This window comes from Eulemur rufifrons, chromosome 27 (genome assembly GCF_041146395.1).
Source record: "Eulemur rufifrons isolate Redbay chromosome 27, OSU_ERuf_1, whole genome shotgun sequence".
Taxonomy (NCBI): Eukaryota; Metazoa; Chordata; class Mammalia; order Primates; family Lemuridae; genus Eulemur; species Eulemur rufifrons.
In genome coordinates, this window is record NC_091009.1 from 14930695 (window position 1) to 14957860 (window position 27166).

Genomic DNA, 27166 nt, shown 5'->3' on the forward strand with positions numbered 1-27166 from the left:
TTGCTGAATGGCAATATCAAGTAGGTAACAGAATCGTATCTAAGAATATAAAAACCATCAAAAGTAGTACTTTCAAAACTGAGGAGTTATTTTTTTCCAGTTGATACTTTCTGCCAAATGGCAGCTAGTCAGTGAAAACACTGGCTATCCTATGTTTCTTTATATACTGTACCTTAGTTTAAACTGAGGGGATGTTGCATGTAAGAATTCCATATGTTTCAGATTTAATTTTTACTAAGTTAATAGTTAAGTAATGACATAAAAGCTGTGAGTCAGTCTCTTCCAAATCTTATGCTTCCTGATTTAGACAAGACAAAAATTCTCTACTTTTGAAATCTAACCTTAAACTGTTCTTCCAATTTCTCTCGAAGAGGGCTCAATTTTTCCAAGCTCTTACTCAGGTACACATGACCGTGGAATTTAATAAAGGCCTTGATGAAGTCAGAAACACCCCACTTGGTTTTCACCTCATCCCGGCTGAAATGAAAGAGAAACTTTCATGAATCTTAAGCAGAAAAATAGCTAAAACCACTTACAGGAAGCTTTGCAAAAACATGTTATTTGAGCACCTGATACACAAGAAGAGGATTCTGTATCTGACTAACTTTTCAACTGCAACATAATCAGATGAGTCGGTATTCAGCAGCTCATCTCTTTTACTGGGAACAAATCAGACACTGGTTGAAATTCAGTGACTATATACAAAACTATTATATCTCTATATGTTTAGAAATAAGAGAAACAGAGATAATTGGCCATTATTTCCTGTTATCCAAAATATGAGGGCTTAAGGCTCCAGGTCACACAAAATTCTCTTGGAAAAAAGTCAATCCTACCTTTCCAGTGCTTTAGAAAGTGCTTTTTGTAGATTAGTGGAGGCAGCTGGGAAAGGGAACTTCACAGCAATGCTTCTGCAGTAGTAGAAAATTGTGGTCAGATGGTCTCCTTTGGAAGAAGCTAAGATAGCCAACTGATTGTAAGGCTGACCTACAGGAGAAAGTTAAGATTCTAAAGTAATCGAAGAAAACAGTCTTGCTATGAGAATACCAGTGATCAGTTTTTAAATCCTCAAATTAATAATGGAGAATATTTTATAAGGTAAATCTTATGATTATCTTACTACAAATTAGCATAATGTAAAACAGCACACTTCAGTGATGGTACATACTATCTTACATAGGTTAAAAGGTCATATAAGTAGGGTGGAGAGCACAAGTTCAAATAAGGCTTCAGAAAAGGCTAGACAGTAAATATCTTCAGCTTTATGGGCCAAAGGGTCTCTATCACAACCGCTCAACTCTACCATTATATTGTGAAAATAGGCATAGACAATGTGAAACGAACAGTGTGGCCAGACTGCCATCCCTGCTTTAGACTCTTTCTACAGTCTAAAGGAGTTTCCATGTGGCTTAACAAGAATGATTTATATCATCAAACATCTGCTGTAATTACTTTAATTCAAGAATCACTGCTAGCACTTATTCTGGGGACATCAAAAGACAAAAGCACTATCTTTTAGGTAACAGATCGATTTTCTAGGGGGAAAGGGTAGTGTTTAAAGAAATAATTATACTATAAGTAATTAAGGATGCCAGAGTTGTAGTAATAGAAACAATATTAGATTGCATTATGGAATAGTCTATTTACACTGCTTTACTGACAATAAAAGTAATTTTATTTGTAAAAAGAAAACAAAGGTCATTTTAGGTTATGTGGAATGTGTAGTTCTAAGGAAAAATGATGCTCAATACCAAAACTCAATGTTTGTTGCTTTCATAAAATTTGAAAGGTGAATCTTGAGTTATTTGCCATATTGCTACAAAGAACAAAGTGTCATGGTTAGCCTCAAGGTGACAGGCCCACTCACCATTGGAGGGGACAAGCTGAGCTGCATGCCTATAGTAGGACTCTGCCTGGCTGGTCTGGTTTCTGTATCGAGCTAAGAAGAAAAAGAAAATGTAGTTTTAAAAAAAAAACACCAAAAAAATAACCAACCAGTAGGGCAGTAATTCCAAAACAGCTATAGTTTTAAATTTTAAAGGTTAATAAAGACATTAAAGTTACTTTAAGATCATTAAAGACAGAAAACACTTTAAAACAAATTAACTATAGGATTATGTGTGAAGTGTCCACTGCGTTCCCTGCTTGGGAGGCCAGGCATGTAAGCAGTGTTGAAGCTTACCTACCCCCACTTTCAGGTCGTCCAGTGTCATGCATCACCAGCTCCCACTACGGACTATGCTGGTGACCTGGAGCCGGCCCACAAGAAGGGGTGAGTTATATGGCACTTAAAAACAAAACAAAACAAAACAAAAAACACTATACAATATCTGAAAATTATGTATTTCTTTTTCAATATCTTAAAAAGTGATTTGAAAAATGCTTCATATCTACCGCAATATTAAGTATATGTGTGGAAAAAACACATTTAAAGCAAAAACAATCTAAGCAGACTATCATTGACTCTCCCTGCCAAACTCACTGCTTACTTTGATGTGACCCCCTCATGGAGTCACTGATTTATGACATTAAGAAATCTAAAATCTTTAAACTTAAAAGCAGCAATGTTCTCCATTCCTCGTTATCTGAGGACAAGCAAAACATAATCCTATAGTTAATTTGTTTTACAACCTTTTTAGGTCAATTTACAGGAATGAACAAGAATAAATAAGTTACATAATATTCCCAGATAAAATACATATAATAGAAATGAAAATTTAACTTTAAAAAGGAAGCAAAATTTAAAATGAGCTTTTAGTGTACTACTGGTAAGAAAGAAAGAAGGCAATCTAGCTTCAGAAGGAATAATTTATAAACACCATTTATTCCAAAAGAGTACATACATTTCATTTAAAAAATATCATGGCACCACTTTGAAAATTAAGCCTTGATTACATTTTTGCTGTTTATTATTTGCCTACACCTGCATAAAGTCTGAATAAAATTTAAATCTTAATATGAAAGTTAACTTCCTTCAAGATCCTCTGCTAATACCAAAATATTGAGAAATTTTTAGTTCCTTAAAATACATTTATGACAATCTAAATTGTGTGCGCATGCTCAGCTTAAAGGAAAAGAGTTTGTTTCTATGACTACTCCAAAGGAAAAGATAAATGTATTATCCATTCCTTCCCAGCAGAGGCTCACCAATGTCTCCAAGGTGGACGAGGCAGTGCTGGCAGATATAGGAACAGGAGCTAGACTGTGGCTTCACTATGGCGCTGGTATGCGTCTGTTTATTGCTGATAATTCCCAGTTGGGAAGACTTCACACGGCATGGTAAATCTACATTAAACACTGTACACAGTTCTTGTAATAACTAAAAGAAAAACATGAACGAGATTTAGTAGTAAGTCACAATTAGTAAGTCTGAAGTGCTCTGACAGTAATGTTTGCAAATCGTAAGATATCTGCCTAGTATCAAATACTGCTGAGACCTGGCTGGAACTACAAGAAAATTATTATTTTGAGGCAGGGTCTCACTCTATTGCCTGGGCTAGAGTGTAGTGGTGCAATCACAGCTCACTGCAAACTCAAACCCCTGGGCTCGAGTGATCCTCCTACATTAGCCTCCCGAGTGGCGAGGACTACAGGTATGCCTGCATGCCTGGCTTTTTTTTTTTTTTTTTGGTAGAGATGGGGTATCACTTTGTTGCTCCAGCTTGTCTTGAACTCCTGCTCTCAAGTGATCCTCTCACCTTGGCTTCACAAAGTGCGAAGATGACAGGCGTGAGCCACTGCACTCCGCCTATATGAAAATTATATGGTGATCATTCATAGTCTAACTAGTATCATTCATTATAAGTCATATCTTTTGAATTCTCAAGTATTAGAGCAATCTGGCATGTGCATTTAAAAGGAATAGCAGCATTTTAAAAACAGACTATTTACCTGAATAGGGCACATTCAGCAAGCAAAGAAAAGCAAGAAATTCCATGAAATTATCTACCTACTCTCAGAAACACACAAAAATCATTAAAGATTGGTTGGATACAAATTTGACTTAAATGCAAGCCAAGGTATTTATTAGACTTTAGCAATTATTTGAGATTTATTTTCTTAAGCCGTATGCCAATTCTTTGCATACACAATAAACTGGTACTGGTAGGCCGGGCGCGGTGGCTCACGCCTGTAATCCTAGCACTCTGGGAGGCCGAGGCGGGTGGATTGCTCAAGGTCAGGAGTTCGAGACCAGCCTGAGCGAGACCCCGTCTCTACTAAAAATAGAAAGACATTATATGGACACCTAAAAATCTATATAGAAAAAATTAGCCGGGCATAGTGGCGCATGCCTGTAGTCCCAGCTACTCGGGAGGCTGAGGCAGTAGGATCGCTTAAGCCCAGGAGTTTGAGGTTGCTGTGAGCTAAGCTGACGCCACGGCACTCACTCTAGCCTGGGCAACAAAGTGAGACTCTGTCTCAACAAAAAAAAAAAAAAAATAAACTGGTACTGGTACTACAGACCTTATCTAGATCACCCACTCTTACCTCCTCTCTTCCCTATTCTTACAGTATGAGGGGGCTCTTCTCCTAGTCAGAGCTAACTTCTCTGCCTATACTTGCCCGCTGTTTCATTCTTTCCTGCCTCCTGCCTGTCACCTCTCCCCAACCCCCACCATTCTCTCATCTACTTTCAGCCTCTCATGCTTCTTTCATGTGGCCTATACACATCAAGTGTCTCAAACAGAAAACAAAAGCAAAAAACGAAACAGAAATAAACCATTCTCCCTTTACCCTAGATTCCTTTCTACAACCTCCTAACGTCTCTTCCCACTCCACTATCCACCACTACTCTATCAGTCAGTTACCTAACAGCCAAACACAACGCACATTTTTCAGTCATCATTTTATTGGACCTCTCTGCTGCATTTAAAATGGCTGGTCTGCTCAGTTGATCAACTGAGCTTTTCTAGTTCTTCGTATCTCTCCAACCATTCCTTTTCAGTTTCCCTCATTCAAAGGCTTTTCTCCTCCCACCTTGCTTGCCAAGGGGTTAATTCTTGGTCTCCACACAGTTCTTCATATTGTATTCTCATTTATTCAAATACACTTGTAAACATATTCAATTACATTCATCCAAATATGTGGCTACTATGTCAGACACATGGTAAGCAAGAGAGATACAAAGATGAATAAGAAAATCTATGGCCTTAAAGAGCCTGTAGCCAAATGAGCAAGTCAAGTACAAAAAGAACAAAAAAGGGGGAAAGGGCGTAGGGAGAGGGAAAAGGGGAAAGAAGAGAGGAAAGGGGAGGGAGAAAGAAAACATGATATACAGCATAAGCCAAAAGAATATTCTACTTTTATAATAAACTTAATTCCCTAGGTTATTTGATACATTTGTCTTACTTTGTCCTTGTGATAAACTAGTAGCAACACAGTATATGCAGGTATAAAGCTCCATTTTTTTCAGATGAGCATGTAAAAGCAGCAGAAATAATCAAGTGATTTGACTAAGGTTACAGAATTAGAAACACCTTGATGCTATCACCACTCTAACATGTACAGAATTCAAAATACAAAATAAGATACCCTAAGATAAAAGCCACTTTCATAACTGAATATAGATTCTGTGCATCCTTTCTCAGTAAGCATAGGAAGTATCCACTTCATCTTTCCTTCTACCTGTACATTTGTAATGGGCAAGATATTTGCTGACATAAAACTGGGTAAACAAGTTAATGCTCTAAATGGGTAGGGTCAGGAAATAGAAGAGGCACATAGTACAGGAAAGGAATGAAAGACAGAGGGGAAAAAGAAGAAAGGGCAGACAACTGTGGGGGATGGCAAGAAGAAACATGAGAGGATGAAGAATTGAGTTCAGTAGGTACTGAAAGAACAGACTGGAACACTACGCAAGGATGAACATCTAGCAAGATAAAAAAGGAAGATCAGCAGGGCGCGGTGGCTCACGCCTGTAATCCTAGCACTCTGGGAGGCCGAGGTGGGCGGATCGTTTGAGCTCAGGAGTTCGAGACCAGCCTGAGCAAGAGCGAGACCCCATCTCTACTAAACATAGAAAGAAATTAGATGGACAGCTAAAAATATATATAGAAAAAATTAGCCGGGCATGGTGGCGCATGCCTGTAGTCCCAGCTACTCGGGAGGCTGAGATAGGAGGATCACTTGAGCTCAGGAGTTTGAGGTTGCTGTGAGCTAGGCTGACGCCACGGCACTCACTCTAGCCTGGGCAACAGAGTGAGACTCTGTCTCAAAAAAAAAAAAAAAAAGGAAGATCACAAAAAGTAAATCAAACATGGTAGGAACATCATGTAGAATGTCTTGTAATAAAATTTCTGCCCAAATAGCAGTTTAAGTGGAGATATCAGACAGAAAAGCTCCTGCAGGTTCAAGGATTCTAGGAAAGATGGCTCTAGTTGCTACAGAGGCAGTAACAAGGTAGAACCTAAGAAGAGGAAAATAAATTTCGTAAGTCGAACAAAACCGTATCTTACTTTTATGTAGGCTAACCTTGATGTACTTTACTTGCTAGTAGTTTCCCTAAATCTAGATGGATGGCTGATGACAAGCTAGTTACTTCACTATAGGAGTACTGACCAGGAGATATTCCTAAGGCTATAGCTTAATAATTAATGCCTCTTGTTCTTCCCAAATGCCAATCATAGAACTGTAAAACTGGAAAGGGAATCTACAAGCATTTGTCCACTCTATTCTCACAATCAGGAAGCTAAGTGCCACACAGGCCAGAGACTTGCCCAAACAGTCACAATTAGCACTAGAGCAGTACTAGAACAGTTTCTGGGTTCATATTCATCAAGTGACCTTTTATTCCACATCTCCTCAGCTCTATTCTCTATGCCAAAAATGAAGGATTGTCTATGAAGGTATAGAAAATCACCTTTTATGCATATATAGAAACTTAATGATAATGCTTTCTTTTTGGCTCCCGTTTTCTTAGAATAAAGATTACTGTTCTGTTCTTTGATGTTGGAAAAAAAAAAAAAACCACAGCAGAATGCTTTGTCTTTACTTTGACAGGGAACTGTTTCTGCTTGAGGCATCATGCTTTAACTGGTTAACAAAATGATAGCTAAGAAGTTACAACTATATTCACAGAAAATGTGACTGTGGAGAACCACGTATCAGTCTCTTCTCAATCCATTCCAATCAGATTTCCATCCCACTACTCTGCTGAAGTTACATTTCATCAAATCCAAGGATACCATAAATTATAAGATAAACCATTATTTTACACAATATTGAGAGGAAAAAAAATGCTGCTAATGAAATGGTGACTTCCCATCTATTGTAAACTTCCCCTATTTCACAGATGTTAAAATATGTTTTAAAATGTTTTAGAAATGAAGAGATATGGTACTCAATTAAGTTCACCAATGACTTCCATGCTGTCAAATCCAACTGGTCATTTAAAATCTTATTTGACTTTGAGCAACACTCAACAGGGTTGATCACTCCCTCCCTTATTGAAATGCCTTTCTCTTGGCTTCCAAGGGACCTCTCTCCCTGATTTTCTCCTACTGCAATGGTGGTGTCTCTTGTGCTCAATCTCTTCCCATCTGACTAAGTCAGGATTCTTTACTGTAATCATAAAATTTACTCTGGCCCTGATCTTTCCACTGGGCTCCAAATTTGTTTATTCAATTACCTATTTGACATCTCTACTTAGATGTCAAACAGGCATCTAACTTAATAGGAAAAAGTTACTTTCCCCTTAGTGTTCCCCATCTCGATAAATGGTACAAAACCATTCAACTGGCTGCTCAAGCTGATAACCCCTCCTTTACTGATTCCACAAACCCAATCCAATCCATCAGAGTAAGTCCTACTGGCAACACATCAAAAATCTACCCACTTCTTTCCAGTACAGTAGCATTCTAACTAGCTTTCATTCCCAGGGTTACCCTTTAAAAATACAAATCTGATCACGTTATTCCCTTGCTTACTCTCCAATGGCTTGCAACTACACTTAAGATTAAAATTCAAAACTCATCTTAGCCGATAAGGCCATCTAATGATCTGGAATTTATCTACTTTCTCAGTCTGGTGGCTAAACATGTGCTGCATGTAATCAAGAAAGATGTGTGGAACATTATTGTTAGTAACACCATTAACTGTTTGAATTATCAAATCAAGACAATGTAAAAATGCACGTGAAAAGTCCTATTAATGTTGATATCTGAAGTCTACATTATCATAATGTGAGAATAAATAGTTCATTGATGCTTATTCTACAACTGTCACACTTGCTCAACCATTGCCTGTGGAAAATAGGGGAGAACTGGTGCTTGCTATAAAAATTTCAAAAAATTAATTTTAAAATTAAATTACTCATATATTTTTCCCTTAGAAAACCATTTGTGAGACATTTAAATGATATTATTCATCTGTGTATGTTTTTACATATACCATGCCCCCTCATAAAAATGCTTTACTTCCTTGCAGATTTGTTTTGATTTACCAAAGTCTAGTTAAACTCTTGGAAATGTGTCACATGTATGTCACATCATAAAAAGAGGTTAAGAACCATTTTTCAAAATGACAAACCAATCTATATAATGGCTAGTATAAAAATGAACTGCAGAAGGTAGATGCCTTCTCTCTCTCCAAGAGAGCCAGTTGCACCACCTTCCTCCTATTCCCCCTACATCAGTCACATTCCCAGTTCTAGCTTTTACACATGAGGGAAGGAAAAGAGATTTGATTCAGAAATAAGACTGAAGTTTTAAAACTGGACTATGGGCCGGGCGCGGTGGCTCACGCCTGAAACCCTAGCACTTTGGGTGCTTGAGCTCAACAGTTCAAGACCAGCCTGAGCAAGAGCGAGACCCTGTCTCTACTATAAATAGAAAGAAATTAGCCAAACAACTAAAAATAGAAAAAAATTAGCCCGGCACGGTGGCGCGTGCCTGTAGTCCCAGCTACCTGGGAGGCTGAGGCAGGAGGATCACTTGAGCCCAGGAGTCTGAAGTTGCTGTGAGCTAGGCTGATGCCACGGCACTAGCCCAGGCAAGAGAATGAGACTCTGTCTCAAAAAAAAAAAAAAAAGGACTATGCTTCAAAAGCTGAAAGCAACAAGAATGTTACAGAATCTAAGTAATCATGGGAATCTGGGAATTCAACAGCATAGCTGAAAGCACTGATTGGAAAAAAAAACACCAAAAAAGATTGCATTTTTGTTAATATCCCACTGAACTGAGACTACTCAATTAACATAGAGCCAAATTATAAATGTAATTCTATATTATGATTTTTCACATAGTAACATAATTTTCTAATCTAAAAAAAATCTTCATAAATATAATTTTTAATAGTTTCATGTTTCCATTTTACAGTTGTACCATAATTTATTTAGCCATTAATCTATTACAGGACATTGGTATGGTTTTCAAATGTTAAGATTTGAATTATAATATCTATTTTGTTCCTTTAAATGTGATTATTTTCCTCATTATTAAACACCCACTGATTTATGGACAAAGAAAAAAATGTATTGCAAAAAAATCCCTGGTAACTTTCATACTTCAAAAGATTCTAACTAAAATGAAAAGACAACAGAAGAAACTAGTGAAAAATGTTATAAATGATGACTTTTGGGAAAACGATATATGTCAACAGTACTTAAACTTTTACTCATCTAATGATTTCAAACTGAAAAACTGGTCCTCAGGAAATAATCCAATATTAAAGAAAATGCTTTATACACAAAGATGCTCATCAAACTGTTTAACAAGGAAAAGCTTACATTATGTTTATAAAGCAGATACAAGACTGGATATACAATATGGCCTTAACTATGTAAAAAAGCATAAAAACACTGGAAGAGTATATATTAAAGTTGTAATTTATTCTGAATGGGAGGATTAATGAAAATTTTTTTGGTCCTTGTATAATTCTCAAATTACTTGAAATTAATATGTATTATTTTTACAATCAGAAAACAAAAACATATCTACTAATGCAGCCATATTTTCATTTAGACTAGATATTTCGTTGAAGGTAAAGATTCTGTCTCATTTCCCTCCATATCCTCAGTATCTACTATGTGTCTTACAAACAGTAGGCTTTTGACAGCTACTTGTAAAATGAATTAATCTGTTAACACCTGCTTTAAGGATTAGTAAGTGGCACACCAATCTTTCTCTCCAGAATTATCTCTTCTCCAGAACTATCAACCTATACTGCTAAAAGGTGGTATAAATTTGAAAATGCATTTTGAGAATAAGAACCATACTTGAGTTCTTTCAATGATGAACTGTGAGGACTGTTTTGGTCTAAGTAAAACATAAATAATCTCTGTAAGATGTTACCTATTTGATATCTTTCAAAAAAAAGAATAAAAGGGGGTGGGGTGTGAAAAAAAAAGAATAAAAGATATCTTTCTTTTTTCTTTTTTTCTTTTTTTTTTTGAGACAGAGTCTCTCTCTGTTGCCCAGGCTAGAGTGAGTGCCGTGGCGTCAGCCTAGCTCACAGCAACCTCAAACTCCTGAGCTCAAGGGATCCTCCTGTCTCAGCCTCCTGAGTAGCTGGGACTACAGGCATGCACCACCATGCTCGGCTAATTTTTTCTATATATATATTTTTAGCTGTCCATCTAATTTCTTTCTATTTTTAGTAGAGATGGGGTCTCGCTCTTGCTCAGGCTGGTCTCGAACTCCTGAGCTCAAACGATCCGCCCACCTCGGCCTCCCAGAGTGCTAGGATTACAGGCGTGAGCCACCGCGCCCGGCCAAAAGATATCTTTCATCACAGAAATTCTTTTCTTTTTCTACATTCAAAGAAATGTAAAATCAAAATGAAGCCAAAATACAGGTAGCAACAGTCAAACACCATAGGGAGAAATGATCTTCTTTTAACAGAAGATGCTAACTTACATATAAAAATGTTAGTAAATTACAAATGCTTTAACAAATGGATAAAATGGAAATTTTCTAAAGAATTTTACTTACAGTAAAGACAATTCCATGGTCAAAATTAAGATTTATTTATTCCTTTACCTTGCCTGATTTAGAAGTTATGTCAGGATATGACTAAAGGAAAGTCTCTGAGGATGACAAATATACTATTCAAACTATGAAAAAGCTACTCCATTTCTTAGGTAGTTTAATAACATTAAATAAATTCCAGTGTATAAATTCCAGTGTATAAATAATAGTATGAAAACTCGCTTGATATTATAACTTTAACTATTTCTTATTTGGCTGAAGATAGCTGTTACTTTCATAATGGCCATACTCATAAACTCACATTTGCTCTAATACCGTTTCTGACCACTTCTGCTGTTTCACTAAGGCTTTGCTCTCATTACTCCCTTTCTATTCATACAATTAAACCTCCAACCTTTAAGCCAAAATATCAGCCTTTTTAAGAGAAGAACCTTTATTTTTTTAGAGGTCTTGGGGATAAACAATTTGGGACCTTTGTATTCATTTGAGATTATAGGTGAACAACCCCTGGATAGCCCACACAGTAGCTTCACAAAGTGTTTACCTGAACAAAAGATAGGTACAAAGAGCAGAATATTTACCACTAATACTAGAAAAACTGGTATACAATGCAGAACTCACCTGAGTATAGAAGCCACTAGCTGCCTCTAGGAACAGAGAAAGGTTTGCCTGAACTTCACTCCGATTCGGGTTTGCTCGATTCTTTGCCTGGCCTTGTAGTGTTGTGATCTGATTCTTAAAGGCGTGATTCCAGCTGAAAACAAAATGTAATTCTATTTGGTATAGCAGTGACTCACTGGGCAGACACTGGTCCCCCTGAGAACAAGAAAGAACTGTTTGTTATAATTACACCACACTAGACAGTAAACCAGCATTAAAGTTATTCACTTATTTAAATAACTTTATGCTCCCCTTTGAGAGACGAGATATGCAGTAGAATCCAACTGTAGTAAACACTTACCCAATGTTCAAATAATCAGAATGTTGCTTCAGTTATTAATCTTTTAGAGCTAGAGTTAGAGTCTGTTTTGGAATCCCAGTACAAATCAGTACAGTGGCAAGATCAAAGTAAAAACAAGCCACTAACAAATTTCCATACATGGTGCCAAAAATAATGGATGGTACCCTGCTAAGTGACATGTATGGGGGGAAAAGGTTTTGTAAATATTAGGGCGTATGTCTTGTTTCCCCAAAAGCTATTTCCCACAGCATTCAGTTCCATTCCTATTTAATAGTTTTGCTTATTTTCCTTATAATTAACATTTTCTTTAGAGTTTGAAATATGAGCCACATTTCCACTTTGCCTACTTACAATAAGAAACGGCACAATGCTGAAATATGGCATACTTCAAAATCCTGTTATAAAATGTCTTTAATTAATCAAGTTATATTGAGAATCAGTTTAAATTCAGTTATGGGGAAATACAGTCACTCTCTAACTTAGAAACCACAGGGGTAGGGTTGGGTGGGGAAAGAAGAAGTAAGATAAAGGGAAGATATTACCAGCTTGATTAAAAGAAGCAAACACAGATAAGAGGATTACAACCTACCTGGAAAGTACCTAATTCTTTATCAACATCAACTTTTGAGGCTCTAGAGCACGGGATTTTTTTTTTTTTAATGATTTAGGAGGACAATCACTCGTTCAGCATTTTTGATGACATCTTATCCTGGACTCTAACGTCACAGGATAAGGATTTTGACTGCTCATGAATTAGCTCTATTACTAGATTTCCTAAAAATATAAAGTATTTAAGAAAGGTGTGAAAGATAGGAAAACTAAATTTCAGTACAACTTAAGGTAATGGGCATTACTAGACAGAATATTCTTAATTGACTTTTAAATTTCTATCAGGCTAATGTCTCTGTTCCAAGCATGAAAAGCTTTTATTTACTCACTTGGGAATCTGGTCATCTGCCATTTCACCTCTCATACAAAGAACAAGTAGAACAGGCTAAATACACAAAATCTTTCTTTAGTTTTATTGGGGGGGGGGGTGGCGAGAGGAAAACTACTGATTCATTTAATTAAAAAGAACTTTCCTTACAACACAAATACATTTTTCTGTCCAAGAAATTTACAGAATCACATTTACCAAAGAAAGATTTTTCTAAAGCCCACTCTTGAGGTTTTAAATCATGGTTTAAATGTAAGACTAAATACAGAGAATCCAAACATTTTCAGCACTTGAAATAGATATATTCGTTTTCCTGATATGCTCTAAAACAGCTGCCCTAATGACCTTAGTAAGATTCAACTTTAAACATTTCCCCTCTTACCTCCAAAGACTGTATCTAAAATAATATCAAATATTAGAATTTCTCTCCATTGAAAAAGCTTACTCTGAAATAAGTTAAAAAACAAATAACCAACCAAACTGTTTTAAAGTCTTGGTGAGATTGTTGATCTTACAGGGACATCCCAAATGATAATACTTACAGATCCTGTTCTACTTTCTTGTCTAAAGCGTATTCCAAATCAGTAACTAGCATTTTCTGGTACAGGTCCTGCAGAGCCTGCCTGGATGTCCAGACTTCAGCTGGACCCAGCTTAGAATCTGAGTAACAAAACAAAAACATAACAGTGGACAGACAGATAAACAAGTAGTTAAAACCATTACACCACACCAATGATTCCTTCCCTCTATTCTCTAAAGCAAAACCTGCTCTAAGAATATCCCACAGAATGTTGCAGATATTTTAGATCACTACATTTCAAATTGTAACTTTCACCTTTTGGCTAATGACTAAATCTGATGTAAACTGTTTCTGTATTTGTCTTTTAGCTTTGAAATAACATCATGATATGAAAATGGCTAAAAAAAAGAATGGTTCACCTTTTGCTTTTGGTTTGGATTTCTGCCTGTTCACATCATAGGAAGCCATATGCCTCACAATAAGTCACTCCACTTGAAATGATGGACTGCCAAGTTAGTCTGTTTACTCTCATAACCGTATCTCTTTGTCCAAAGCAGGTTTTCTCTTTTTCTTTTAAATCATTCCCATAAATACCCTTACAGAATTTTCATGTCAGCTCACCACCCACCAGTTGCTTGAATATTTTGCTATTACTCCAATAAAGCCATGACGGTCAACATTATTTTAATGAGTGGTATGCTTTCCCAAACACTTTTGTGAACAATCCACACTTGTCATTTAATGTAAAGGAAGGCTGGTAGGAGACTGAGATTAAATTGCTCAAGAGGCCAGATGAAACACTGGGTGTAGGATGAAATGAGGAGGTCAGGCTATGACTATACATAATGTAAAATTGGGGCTGTACTGTCTGCCAAAGTCCTGTAAGGCAGGTTAGCCTTTCTGATTACTGGGCTTGTGAGTGCAATAATTAATAGTAGGCTGCCTCAGTAGGAGAACTTAATAACAGACTTTTCAATTATATATTTCCAATAATTAGTTAGACTATTTGGTTGCATTTAGGAGTTTTGCTGCTGCACAGTGGCATAATCTTCACTCTCCTTTAGGTTTGCTTTTAGTATCTATAGCCACCACAACCCTATTTTGCAAAGAGAATCTCCTGGATATTTGAATTAATGCTCACAAGAGTTTGCCGGCTAGTAAGAATACAGTCTACTATCAGCTCTTGGTTCCTTACTAAGTTTTTAATCACTAAATAATAGATTTATTCAACCATGCTTCAATTTAGCATTGGCAAGAAAAGGAACTGTAATAAATCATTAAGTCCTATCTATCAGATAGACTGTCATTTAAATGAGTAGATTTAATATCCTAGTTAAAGTTTCTTGGCAGCCAAAGGTCCCCTATAGAAGTCAAACCCTAAGACTATTTACTGAGGATGTTCAATACTTAAGAAAAAGAAAATGGCACAGATATCTTGATGCTGCTCCATGCACTGTTTTTGTCACACGATACAGAGTCTGCTTTCTCTCTCTTTTTTTTTTTTTTTTTAGAGATGAGATCTTGCTCTCTTGCTAGGCTAGAGTGCAGTGGCACCATCATAGATCACTGCAGCCTCAAAGTCCTGGGCTCAAACGATCCTCCCACCTCAGCCTCCCAAGTAGCTGGAACTACAGGTGCATGCCACCATGCCCGGAATGAGTACGCTTTCAATGCCAAGTCAAGAGCATAATACAGTAGGTCCGAGCTGACACTGATATACACAATATAGATGATGATGACAAAGCTGTTACTAATGGGAAGAACTGAGGTGCTATACTAAGTAAATCTATAATAAGCTTTGTTTTTTTGTTTTGTTTTGTTTTTTTGCCTTTTTCCTTGAACAAGATGACGAGATTACCCACGAACTCTTAGAACATTAGCCTGTGATACCAGAGTTAAGAAAAAGACATCTCAACAGTCCATTTCCTTTAATTGTAAATCTTGACAGAAATGTTGATTACCACAACAATTTAATAATTCTTCATAAATTTCAATGCATTAACTAAATTCTTCAAAAATTAGAATGAGATCCATTATCACATATTCCTCTTACACTTCAGGCTAGCATACGCTGTTATGGAGGGCATACTGATCACTACATAGTAATTACCACGTATTTCCTAAGTTTGGAATTAAAATCATCTTCTCCTTTCAGTGGCTACATCCAACAGTTATTCTTCCAAAAAGACCTCAGCTACTATTCAAAACAACAAAGATATGGGAGAAAAGAAAGAAAGGCAGCACAAGGGAGCTCACTCAACTTCAAGGACTTTCAGTAGAGTTTTCTCGCAAATATTTTTTCTGAAGGTTTACCTACTACTCAAGTTTTGGTAATTACAAATAGGAAAGGAATGTTTTCCCAAGAAGATATTGACCTAGCAACCCAAGATATTTAGGTTTATGTGGGGTATGAATTATTTTTTGGTATGTCTTAAATCACTCATGAGTTCATAAAAATTAAGTGACTATATACACATAAAATTAGATAACATTCAATTCAGCGTAGCATATGTAAAATTCTTGACAGGTTATTTAAATAAGAATTCAAAGTATAAAAACAATAAATATTTAAAGCAAATAGTAAGTTATCCCTTTTGGCAACTAGGACAGGATTTGGGGCTAGGAGTAATAAAAGAACAAGGATATCCTTCCATTAATTTAATAGTATAAAATAAACTGTGAAAAGGAAACAAACCAGCCAATACCTGTCATGTCAGCCTTCAGGACTTCTGCCTGCCTAGATAGGAAAAAAAGAACATCAGTTAGAAACAAACTAGGCCTATTCAACATAAGTAACACTAAAAGTTAAGTGAAATCATATACTACAATGTATAGCAGCTATATTTGGGGCACTGCAAATAGTGTCCCTGCTTTAATGTCCAGGGAGGGTAGCACTAGGTCTTAGCAAATTGATGCCAATACTTAAAAGTTTATAGGATCATCACTGACCTCTTCTGCTAAGTAGAGTTCACTTTCTTGCTGTTTTCCTCCAAATCTGATTTAAGATAACATTAAATGATATTCATTAAATTAAATAATTTCTATTAATGCTGCCAGAAAATTCTATTATGTTTCTCAATTCACTAGTCACCATAACTACTTTCAAATTTCCACTCTTCTCAAGCTACTGATTCCTGCTCCCCTTCATTACCCCTAATGAAGTCCCATACCTCAGGGAAAACAATTCCCACTTACTACATATACACAGACCTCCTCTTACTTTCTCTTGTTGAAACACTAGAGGTATTCGCCTCAAAGACCAATAATTCCACTTAAGAAAGGCTAGAAAGAGCATACCTAAGAATTTGTTTCTTTGATTAACCCTTCCCCTTCCAACAATTTTGAAACTTTCCTCTTTATTGGATCCTTCCTTCTCTTCAGCATTTACATATCATGTTAAAACCTTCTGCCCCACATTCCTCTATAGCTGCTGCCTCTTTTTTCTCTCAAATTCCTAGAGTTGCCTGTATTCAAGAGATCTAAAACTGAACTCATGACCCATCCCCATCCCCCTTCCTTAGTTCCTTCTCGTGTCTTTTCACCTTAGCAAATGTATCATGGTTTTCCCATTGTGGAAGGCAAAAACCTGGAAGTCAATTATTCATCAATGATGTTCTCCCAAACCCCTAGTACCTATCAATTCCAGAAAATGTTATCTACAAAACATATCTTGAATCTGTTGATTTCCCTGTTTCCTCTTCAGCCACTCTCATTCAAGTGATAACCATTCTTTGGCTGGACTACTGCAAAGCCATTAAATTGTTTTCTCCACTTCACTCTTGTCCCATTTCATTCTGTTCTCCCACTGCTGTCACACAGCTCTTTGAAAAATGCAAATCTGACTTATCAATTGTCCACTTAAAACACTTCTGTAATTCTCCACTACTCTTAGGGTAAAAACCAAAATCCTTACTGAAGAGTCCTACAAAACTCTACAGTCTCTGAACTCTACTTCCACCACTCTTCTTTCCTTGATCTCCATGCTCATCACTGGACTTCTGGCTTCTGCAGTGTGCTCTGGTTCCTTCACACCCTGGGCCTTTGTAAGGAAGTGTCTCTTTGTTAGGAACACCTTCTCCTCCAGAACGTTACTTCCTCAGGAAGCCCTACTTGAACTCCATCTAGATTAAGGACATTCCTGTTTCATTCTCTCAAAGCATTTGTAGTGTTTCTTCATAGTACATATCACAGATTTGAAGAATGCTCATCATCAGAGCCCCTTGTCTACAAGCAAGGTGACTTGTGCCTTGCACACAGTAGGCACTTAATGTTTTTTAATAAAAAGAAAAAGATAGGCCAGGCGCGGTGGCTCACGCCTGTAATCCTAGCACTCTGGGAGGCCGAGGCAGGTGGATCGCTTGAGGTCAGGAGTTCAAGACCAGCCTGAGCAAGAGCGAGACCCCGTCTCTACTAAAAATAGAAAAATTATATGGCCAACTAAAAATCTATATAGAAAAAATTAGCCGGGCATAGTGGCACATGCCTGTAGTCCCAGCTACTCGGGAGGCTGAGGCAGTAGGATTGCTTAACCCCAGGAGTTTGAGGTTGCTGTGAGCTAGGCTGACGCCACGGCACTCATTCTAGCCAGGGCAACAAAGCGACACTCTGTCTCAAAAAAAAAAAAAAAAAGGATAAATCATGTTCATATACTCTATTTAAGAATTTTAATATCTAAACTTAAGAGATATCCTTCCTTTATTTTATTTTATTTTTTTTTTAAATTAAAGAGACTGGGCTCCCTATGATGCCCAGGCTGGCCTCAACCTCCTGAGTAGCTGGGACTACAGGTGCACACCACAATGCCCAGCTGAGATTTCCATTTTTAAAAATAAACTTTTAGCATGAAAGCTAGAGAATATTAAGGTTCTAAAACTTTTACTGCAAACATTGTTTTAAATAATTTATTAGGTACTTAATATTGTTAATTTTAGTTTCATTAAAATGTAAAGGAATCCTTTCACTCTATTAGCCTTTAAAAGATATTTATGCTTTTTAAAAAAAAATTAAGCCTTCAAACAACAGAACCACAATGAGGTGCTAAGAAGGTAACCACAAACCATATGGAACTATTAAATAAAGGAACAATGCTAAATAAATAGTTACGCTTAGTCCTAAAATGTAACACAACATCAAATTCCATTATTCATACAGCCTGGCTTCACTGTTTGCTTTGGGTGGTAACTGTTGCCATTAAAAAAAAAAATTTTCACAAAGTTGTTGGCTTATGCCCTTAAAATCTAAGAGCATACAACTTGATAAAGCATACCATATATCCTATCCTACCAATGTCACAACAACCATCCCTCCTCCCCCCAAAAAACCTATTGGAATACTAATTATGAACCTTATACTGAGAAAGCCAGAGTTAATTATTCACCTTGACTAGATTCAATGACCTTTCATTCTGTCCCTGAGTTGCAAAGTTACAAAGGATATATTTTGCTATATTTCCATATATTAGCTAAAACTTCACACGAGTGTATACAGGATAACTTATACTTAGGATCATGCATCTAATGGTTGTTTTCTCATTCCAAACAAGATGTGTTTTATAAAGATGAATAACATTTCGGTATGTTAACATCCACCTGATGAATACCAGCTTCCAGTCAAAGATTACATGGGGTATATAACAGCAACTTTCTACAGTCTGCTTCTCTTATGGGCGATTTGTCAGCTGACGAACTATAATTCTTACAGATTCTGGAGCAGGCTTCCATTAATAAACAAAGATCAAAATTTACTCTCTATTTTTAATATGCTATAATTTGCTCAAGAAAATCTGTAAATCTAAAAATTCAAACACTACTGGAAATATAAAAATGTATAATACTAAAAACTATCTGACATAAATGTTAAAGCATTTTGAAATTCTAGGAGTTTGAATTCCTCAGTATGATAAGGGTACAGGTGCTTGCTCATCTCTGTGCTGTTCCTTCCCAGGTTTTGAAAGAAACACAAGTTAATGGCTAAACTAACCTTACTAAACTGAATTTACAAAAATATAGCTAAAGGGAAAATATAACCACCCTCAGGAGATAGCTACAATTGTTCTTACTTTATAAATGAAAATATGAAAGCTCTGAGATGTAAAAAAATTTGCTATAGTCACAAAGCAATCAGGTACAATTAGGTACAAATTTTGTTCTGACTCCAGGGTCCAAGTTACTTCTATTTCTTTCAAATCAGAATAACAAAATTCCATGACATAAAAAGCTAACATGGGCTTATCTAGGCTCAGTTTTGTGCTCTGTCAATTAAACATTAACATTTAAGTCAACTAGCATAAATTAAAAGTTCTGTTCATAAAGGAAATGTTTTATCTGAAATTTTTATCAAAAAGACCATAAGAAGTTAAGTAAACATTATAGCTAATGCAGTGGTCAGCCTAAGAATGAAATTTCCCTTCACCTTGGACCTATTTTTGTAAAGAAAGTTTTAGTAAAACACAGTCACACCCATTCATTTACATATTGTCTGTGGCACTTTTCAGCTACAAGAGCTGAATAGTTGGGACAACAACCACATGACCTACCAAGCCTAAAATATTTACTATCTGGCCTTTTTACAGAAAATGTTTGCCATCTCCTGCTCTAAGGCACATTTGATCAAAAGAATGAGAAATAAAATAGTTTGTAACTTCCCAAACCAAATTATGGTTATGAGAAATCATCAACAATAGTGTCTTCAGAGTAAAGATATTTTTATTAGTTACTACCTTAATCTTGTCACAAAGAGGACTATGTTAAAAAATACACTCTTATATAATCAGAAACAGTTAATAATTGCAGGCTATGCTGTATTTTTGATAGAATTGGCAAACTCTTTAAAACAAGGTTTGGCTTATATGCTATTATCCACTAATTCTTTTTTCTGCATCCCCAAAACACTCATTCATACAGGTGGGAAAGGTTAAGCTAACAGTTATTACCTCACAAGGAGAGGAATCCCTATCTCCCCACCTCTAAAACAATTATTAGTTTTCCTTTTTTTATAGTGTACAATGTACAAGAAATCAAATCAATGGACATATGATCTTATACAAATGCTTTCATAAAGATTAGCACACAAGCCTGTAATCCTAGCACTCTGGGAGGCTGAGGTGGGAGGACTGCTTGAGCTCAGGAGTTCGAGACCAACCTGAGCACGAGGAAGATCCCATCTCTACTAAAAATAGAAAAAATTAGCCGGGCATGGTGGTGAATGCCTTTAGTCCCAGCTACTTGGGAGGCGGAGGCAAGAGAATGGGTTGAGTCTAGGAGTTTGAGGTTTCCATGAGCTAGGCTGACGGCACGGCACACTAGCCCAGGCAACAGAGTGACACTCTGTCTCAAAAAACAACAACAACAACAACAATAGCAACAACAAACACATTTCGGTTTATAGCCAATGCTTATATAGAGAGACAAGAATTTTAAAATGTTTTTTCTTGGTAGATGGTGTGGCAACATGGATTCATTTTTATTCTTACTTTAAGCTGAAGGAATTAATGAAAAGAATGAATCAAGAATCCAAGAATTAAAATCACCATGCCTTCAATCACAAAATAACACTATTATAGTTTTAAAAGCTTTCAAAATGCTAAGTATATTATCTTAGTTATTAAATATTAGGTCATTTAAATGTGAAATGTCCGATTTCAAATCAATAGTTTATTATATCTGAAACAAGAAGCAGTACAATTAATCAAAGTATGCACCTATACTATCAACTATCAGTTTTGCCATCTTAACAGTGGCTCGTTCATGCCAGCTGCGAAGGAGCATGGAGAACGAATGGTGATGAAATCATGAAAGGCGTTTTCCACAGCTTGTCAAGAATTGGAACAATATCCACGCAAGAAGTGGTCCAAAGCCTGGAAGAAAGTGGTAGTCAGTTGGTGCAAAGTTTGGTGAATACGGTGGGTAATAGAGAGTTTCCAAGTCCAGCTGCTATAGTTGGAACAGCGTTGTTTGTGCGACATGTGGTCCAGTGTTGTCTTGCAAGAGGATTGGTCTGTCTCTATTGACCAATCTCCGCTGCTTAATCACAAGCACCCTCATCATTTCATCCAACTGGGTGCAGCAGACATCTGCTATAATCGACTGACCAGGTTTCATGAAGCTGAAGCAGATAATACTAGTGCTGGACCACCAAACTGACACCATTAGCTTTTTGTGATGAATATTTGGTTTTGGACTGTGTTTCTGTACTTCATCTTTATCCAATCATTGCGCCCAACACTTGCGATTGTCAAAAAGAATCCATTTTTCTTCACTTGTAACAATACAGTATAGAAATGGTTCCCCCTTTATGTTGTGACAGCAAAGAAAGGCAATTTTCGAGACAATTTCTCTTCTGACCGCTCATTTAATTCATGCGGAACCCATCTATCCAGCTTCTTTACCTTGCCGATTTGTTTCCAGTGGTCTGATATAGTTGGAATAACATCAAAACTTGCTGTTAATTCATGCATAGGTTTACATGATTCACTTCCACTACAGCTTTCAGTTCATCATTATTAACCTTGGTCTCTGGTTGCCCATGTGGCTCATTTTCAAGATTAAAATCATCAGAATGAAGCTTCTCAAACCATCAATGTATCCTACATTCATTAGCGACATCCTTCCCAAACACTCCATTGATATTTCAAGCTGCCTGCGCTGCACTGGTTCTCTGACGGAACTCATGTTCTAAAAGAACACAAATTTTTGACTTATCCATGGTTTCACAAAAATTGTTCTAAAAAAATTTTGAAAGATAATCACAAGCCAAAATGTGCATTTGAAAGACTGAGGAGGTACCTTCATAACAAACACAAAACAAGAAGTGTCAAAGCGAAATGTCGGAGATAGCAACTGTCAAACTCAGTACTTAAGGAAATCAGACATTTCATACTTAATAACCTAATAAAAAGAGAAATTAAGCACTTCTATCAGCAATAAAAAAGAAAAAGTCATTAACAGGCTGAATAAAATCTGGAACATTCAGTGACAAGTGTGTTGAAAGCTAACGATCTGAAACAATACTCTTGGAATAATCAAGATCTATAAATACATTTAATGCATTCTCAGCATTAGGTACTATAACAGCTAACACTATATATAGCAATTACTACTTCCATTGTTTTAGGTGCTTTATATAAAGCAATCATTTAATTCACACCATGTACTATTATTGTCCCCACTTTATAGCTGAAGAAACCCAAGGAGACAGAAGTTAAGGAGCATGCCCAAGGTCACCGAGTTAGTAAGTAGCAGAAGTAGCATTTTAACTCCAGAGTCTAGCTCCTAACCATTATATCACAGTTACTCTCTTATACAACTGTGTAAGAAAAAAAAATTCTGGAATATTTGATAGTAATAGGCCACAGAACTGAGGTTATCTATACTTAACCATTTCATGATAATTTTTTATAATGTCACTAGAGGAAAAAAACTAAAATTTGGGTTATCTTCTTTAACAAATATCTTGATTAAACATAGCACTTATATAAAAATGCCAGGTAACAAATATAGGATAATCTCTCTTAAGAATGCACACTCTAAGATTAACAGTTTAGAAATATGGTATTTCCAAATCAGGGGCACATAATGGGAGATTCTTTCTACCTGGACTCCCAACTCCCTTTCTCTATGAGCAGAATTCGGGAATACAAGTCAACATCTTCTAAACTCAGAGCTGCTATGGGAGAAGAGGCTAGAATATTTTTTTGGAAATTTAAACAAAAGCCATGATAGGTTTCATTTCAAGTTAATTTGTTTACATGTTTCTGTGGAGTTCTAAGCAGTATTAGGGATAATAACAGTATCCATCAAGTACAATCATAAGCATAATAAACCCTAATTATAATTATTTGTGCTAAATAACTGGTTAGATACTATAAGGTGAGTGTGCATTTCAGCATGCACTCACACAAACATATGCTATCTATAGCTCTCTAACACATCACCAACTCACATGGTACTAATCAGAGAAAAATAAGTCATATTGCTCTAATGTTGAATTTCATTTAGAAAAGAGAATCTAGAGAAGATGCTGCTCCTAAAGGAGCTTTTCTCAGTATGTGTCAATAAAAATACTAACTTACTTTCTCTCTAAGGCACTTTATGGTTTATCACACATTTTCAAATCTCCTGATACTCCAATGTTCCTATACCATAACATTCTCTCAACAATCTATATTCTTTGAAAATGTGCACCTAGTTTCATTTAAGGTCTGAAAATTTCAAAGGATGTTCTCTTCCTGGAAGAGTTATTCTTCCAGGCAGGAGAAATAGCACAATAAAAAGCAAACTTAAGCCAGTGAGAGAAGCAGACTGGACGGAGTATAAAATGCAAGGCAGTAAGCCACAGATGATGAAACTGGAGAATCAAGGCAGATAGCACATTGTGAGAGGCCTTGTATGACATGGTCAAGGAGTTCAGATTCTGTCCTTTAAATAATAAGAAACCAGTGCTGAATTTAAAACAAGAGCACAAGCATTGTTAAATCTGAATTTTTTAAAAGATTACTATAGATATATGTAAAGAGGACCTTTAAAACATCAAGGTTGGAAGTGAGGAAGTGATGACTCAGATGGATGGAAAACCCAGATTCAAGAAATATCTGAAAGTTAATTCAGCAGAAGGGGAGATAAAGCAGAGGAAAGAGTCTAAAATCACTCCCAGATTGTCAGCTTGTACAGCTGAGTATATGAGAAGGTGCAGGTGTGTGTGTAGGCATTCAGAGATGGGGATCAAGTGCAAGGCACAGGGGAGACATCACGACTAGAGACATAGCACTAGGGTGATCAGGTAATTGCCCATAGAGGCAGAAGGGTGGAGCTACCTCTCTATATTCATTTTTTTTAAAGGGCAGATAAAAGGAAGACAGCCCATGAAGAATGCCAATGAAAAACTGGCAAACAGTATGAGAGCAAGAGAAGAATGGAGTATGGAAAATAAGAGAATATAAAGGAAGAGCAGTCAACAACATCACAGGCAGCAGACGAGTACTGTAAGATAAATAAAGAATGGAAAGCATTTTGGATTCGGTGAAATAAAAGGGTCAATGATATCCTTCTCTGAGTGCCAAAGACACGATGTCAGATTGCAGGGAGTTCAGGAACAAATGAGAGAAAGAAGTTTAAGTCAACTTTTAAGACACTGGGCTGTGAAGAGAAAGATAAAGGGACCATGGGTAAAGAGAAGTTTCTTTCCTTTTTTTTTTTTTTTCTTGTTTGTTTGTTTGTTTTTAAGGGGAGACACTTGAACATGTTTGGAACGAAGAAAAGCTAGGAGAAAGGATATAGGAAGATATAGCAAAGTGAGAATAAACTGATAGAGCATGGTTCTAGAAGAGATGGAAGGAAATAGAATAATATTTCTAAGACAGGAATCAGGACTGGCCTTAAAAGGGAGACACGATGAAATTGGAGGGATATAGTATTAGAAATGTTTTAGAATTTGGCAGTACTGGGGAGTAGAGAGATGTCAAGAGAATTCAGAGCTACACTGCCTCAATTTCAGAGATAAAGGATCAGATCAGTGTCTGAAAGGGGGAGATACACTGAGGAGAATGATAAATATGTGGGATAATTACAAAATGAACAGGAAAGGAAGGCTTGATTAAAAAAAAAAAAAAGAAAAGAACATAGAAAAGTGATAAGAGGCAGGGCACGGTGGCTCACACCTGTAATCCTAGCACTCTGGGAGGCCAAGATGGGAAGATTGCTTGAGCTCAAGAGTTCGAGATCAGCCTGAGCCTGAGCAAGAGCGAGACCCCGTCTCTACTAAAAATAGAAAAATCAGCCGGACATGGTAGTGCATGCCTGTAGTCCCAGCTACACAGGAGGCTGAGGCAGAAGAATTGCTTAAGCCCAGGAGTTTGAGGTTGCTGTGAGCTACCCTAATGCCATGGCATACTAGCCCAGGTGACAGAGCAAGACTCCATCTAAAAAAAAAAAAAAAGAAAAAAGAAAAGTGACAAAAGCCATATGAATTAGACAAAATCAAGATATCAAGAACATTTCAAGGTAGAGGTCAAAACCCTAGGTCCTCTACCACCATAATAGCTAAAAGAAAGATAAACTGTTTAGATGGCATAAAGACTACATTCTAAGTATAAATCAAAAATAAAATTAGAGGCACATATATAAAAATTACAAAAGATTTAAGTTAGGATTTTCTTTGTTGCTTCTCTCCAAACATTAGTTCTGATTACATTTTATTATTTAACAAATATATTTTAAAAATGGACCTGATACAACACATCAAGCAAACTATAAAATACAGAAATGGTATGCTAGTTGCTAAAAGACTCTAAATCCATCAGTTAAGAATTAACCGGTAGTCAAATATTACAGTTTAATCACTTATTATTTGCCAGGTCCTATTTACATGCTTTCATATATTAAATCTTCAATTCCCACAATAATTCTATCAGGTAAGTAATAATACTATCCCGATTTTGCTGATGAGGAAACAGAGGTACATACTGGTTAAATAACTTGCCCAAGGTCACACAACTAGGAAGTGGCAGAGCTTGGGTTTTGCCCTGCAATCTAGTTCCAGAGCCAGTAAAGCAGGACTTCTGAAATGGCCTGGTTATAGATGCCGCTGTCACAGTATCAACTTATAAGAGCAACTAACACCTCTCAGGTAAAAGCCGCCATCTCTAGGATCAAGCATCTTTGTATGTTCTATCATTATAAGCTGTTGCAGCAAGAGTTACTAACGCACCATGTATGTAAGAGGGCTTCTCTAGCATACTACCACACACCTATTTCTCTAGGCACTTGGGAAGCTTGACTGAATCTGTGCTGATATACAGAAGCCAGAGTTGATGCTCTCTGCGCTACAATGAATTACAACATATGTTTTTAAAAAAAAGGGGGGGGGGAATTTTCATGCCAGAGAACAATCTACAAGATGGATCATACGTCCCTATGCTTATCATAAATACTCAGAGACCTCGTACATAAACATGATTTTTAAATTCACGTCAGTAAATTTCTTTTAAAACTTCCTTGTTCCACAAGATATAAATGCTCGTGACATAGTAAACATACGCCAAAGTTCTTATAAAGCTAGACAAGTAAAAAACAACATACACACAAAAAAACCTTTTGCATGCTCCTCCCCCATCTTAGCCAAAATGAAATGCTTCAGAAAGTCTCTAATTCTTCCATTAATGTTTACAGAATATGAAAACTTTAACACACATCTCTAAAAGGAATAAAAACATGTAGAAATCCCTTGTAATTTTTATCCTACCTAATATTACTTGATTTCAGATGCTCCTCTGATTTCAAGTTTCCGGTCCTCATCTGGGACTTATATGAAACGTTTTCTCCCACAATGACTATCTGCAAGAACATCCAATTTCTCATAAGGTAGAATGGTTTAAGACAGTCTGGATAGAGGAGAGGAGGAAAATATGAGTTAACCCACAATAACAGAGAACCCCCATGAAGAAAATCATTTTCTCTTTAATTGAAATAATGTAATGTGAAAGGCAAAGGAAAATATCAAAGTCTTTTTCCTTTTTGTATTGTTTCTAAGAACACACATTTTAATATTCTGTTTCATATATTTCTAACAGATTCTAGTTTCAGTCTAAAATATTATCCTCATCTCCCTCACTGTCTGAAAGCTGCTCTCTATAGGACAAATAGATACCAGTTACCCAGCTGGGTTCTTGTAGGACCAGAGTAAGAAAATGCCCTTTGGAAGACAAAAACAGATGGACTCCTTACCAAATGAGAAACACATAAAGCAATTCAACCACAATTATAGGCAATATGAATAATGCTTCTATTCTAAGATCAGCTGAAAATGTCAGGTTTTTAATCATTTCATTC

General features: G+C 36.5%; 1 protein-coding gene across 20 annotated transcripts in view; it reads right to left on the minus strand.

Annotated features, from left to right (window-relative positions):
* The window catches only part of SMG7 (SMG7 nonsense mediated mRNA decay factor), a 75261-nt gene that overhangs the window by 24553 nt on the left and 23542 nt on the right, over positions 1–27166 (minus strand). For 8 of the 20 annotated variants that reach the window (XM_069459601.1, XM_069459592.1, XM_069459595.1 and 5 more), the window contains 8 exons: positions 26580–26718; positions 16049–16080; positions 13366–13483; positions 11547–11679; positions 3148–3319; positions 1868–1939; positions 837–987; positions 342–477 (listed from right to left, as the gene is read on the minus strand). In XM_069459601.1, coding sequence (XP_069315702.1) covers positions 342–477; positions 837–987; positions 1868–1939; positions 3148–3319; positions 11547–11679; positions 13366–13483; positions 16049–16080; positions 26580–26695 — 930 coding nt within the window. In that variant the 5' untranslated portion in view covers positions 26696–26718. The remainder of the gene's footprint in view (positions 1–341; positions 478–836; positions 988–1867; positions 1940–3147; positions 3320–11546; positions 11680–13365; positions 13484–16048; positions 16081–26579; positions 26719–27166) is intronic. The other 12 variants (XM_069459608.1, XM_069459590.1, XM_069459599.1 and 9 more) reach the window with 3 other exon arrangements.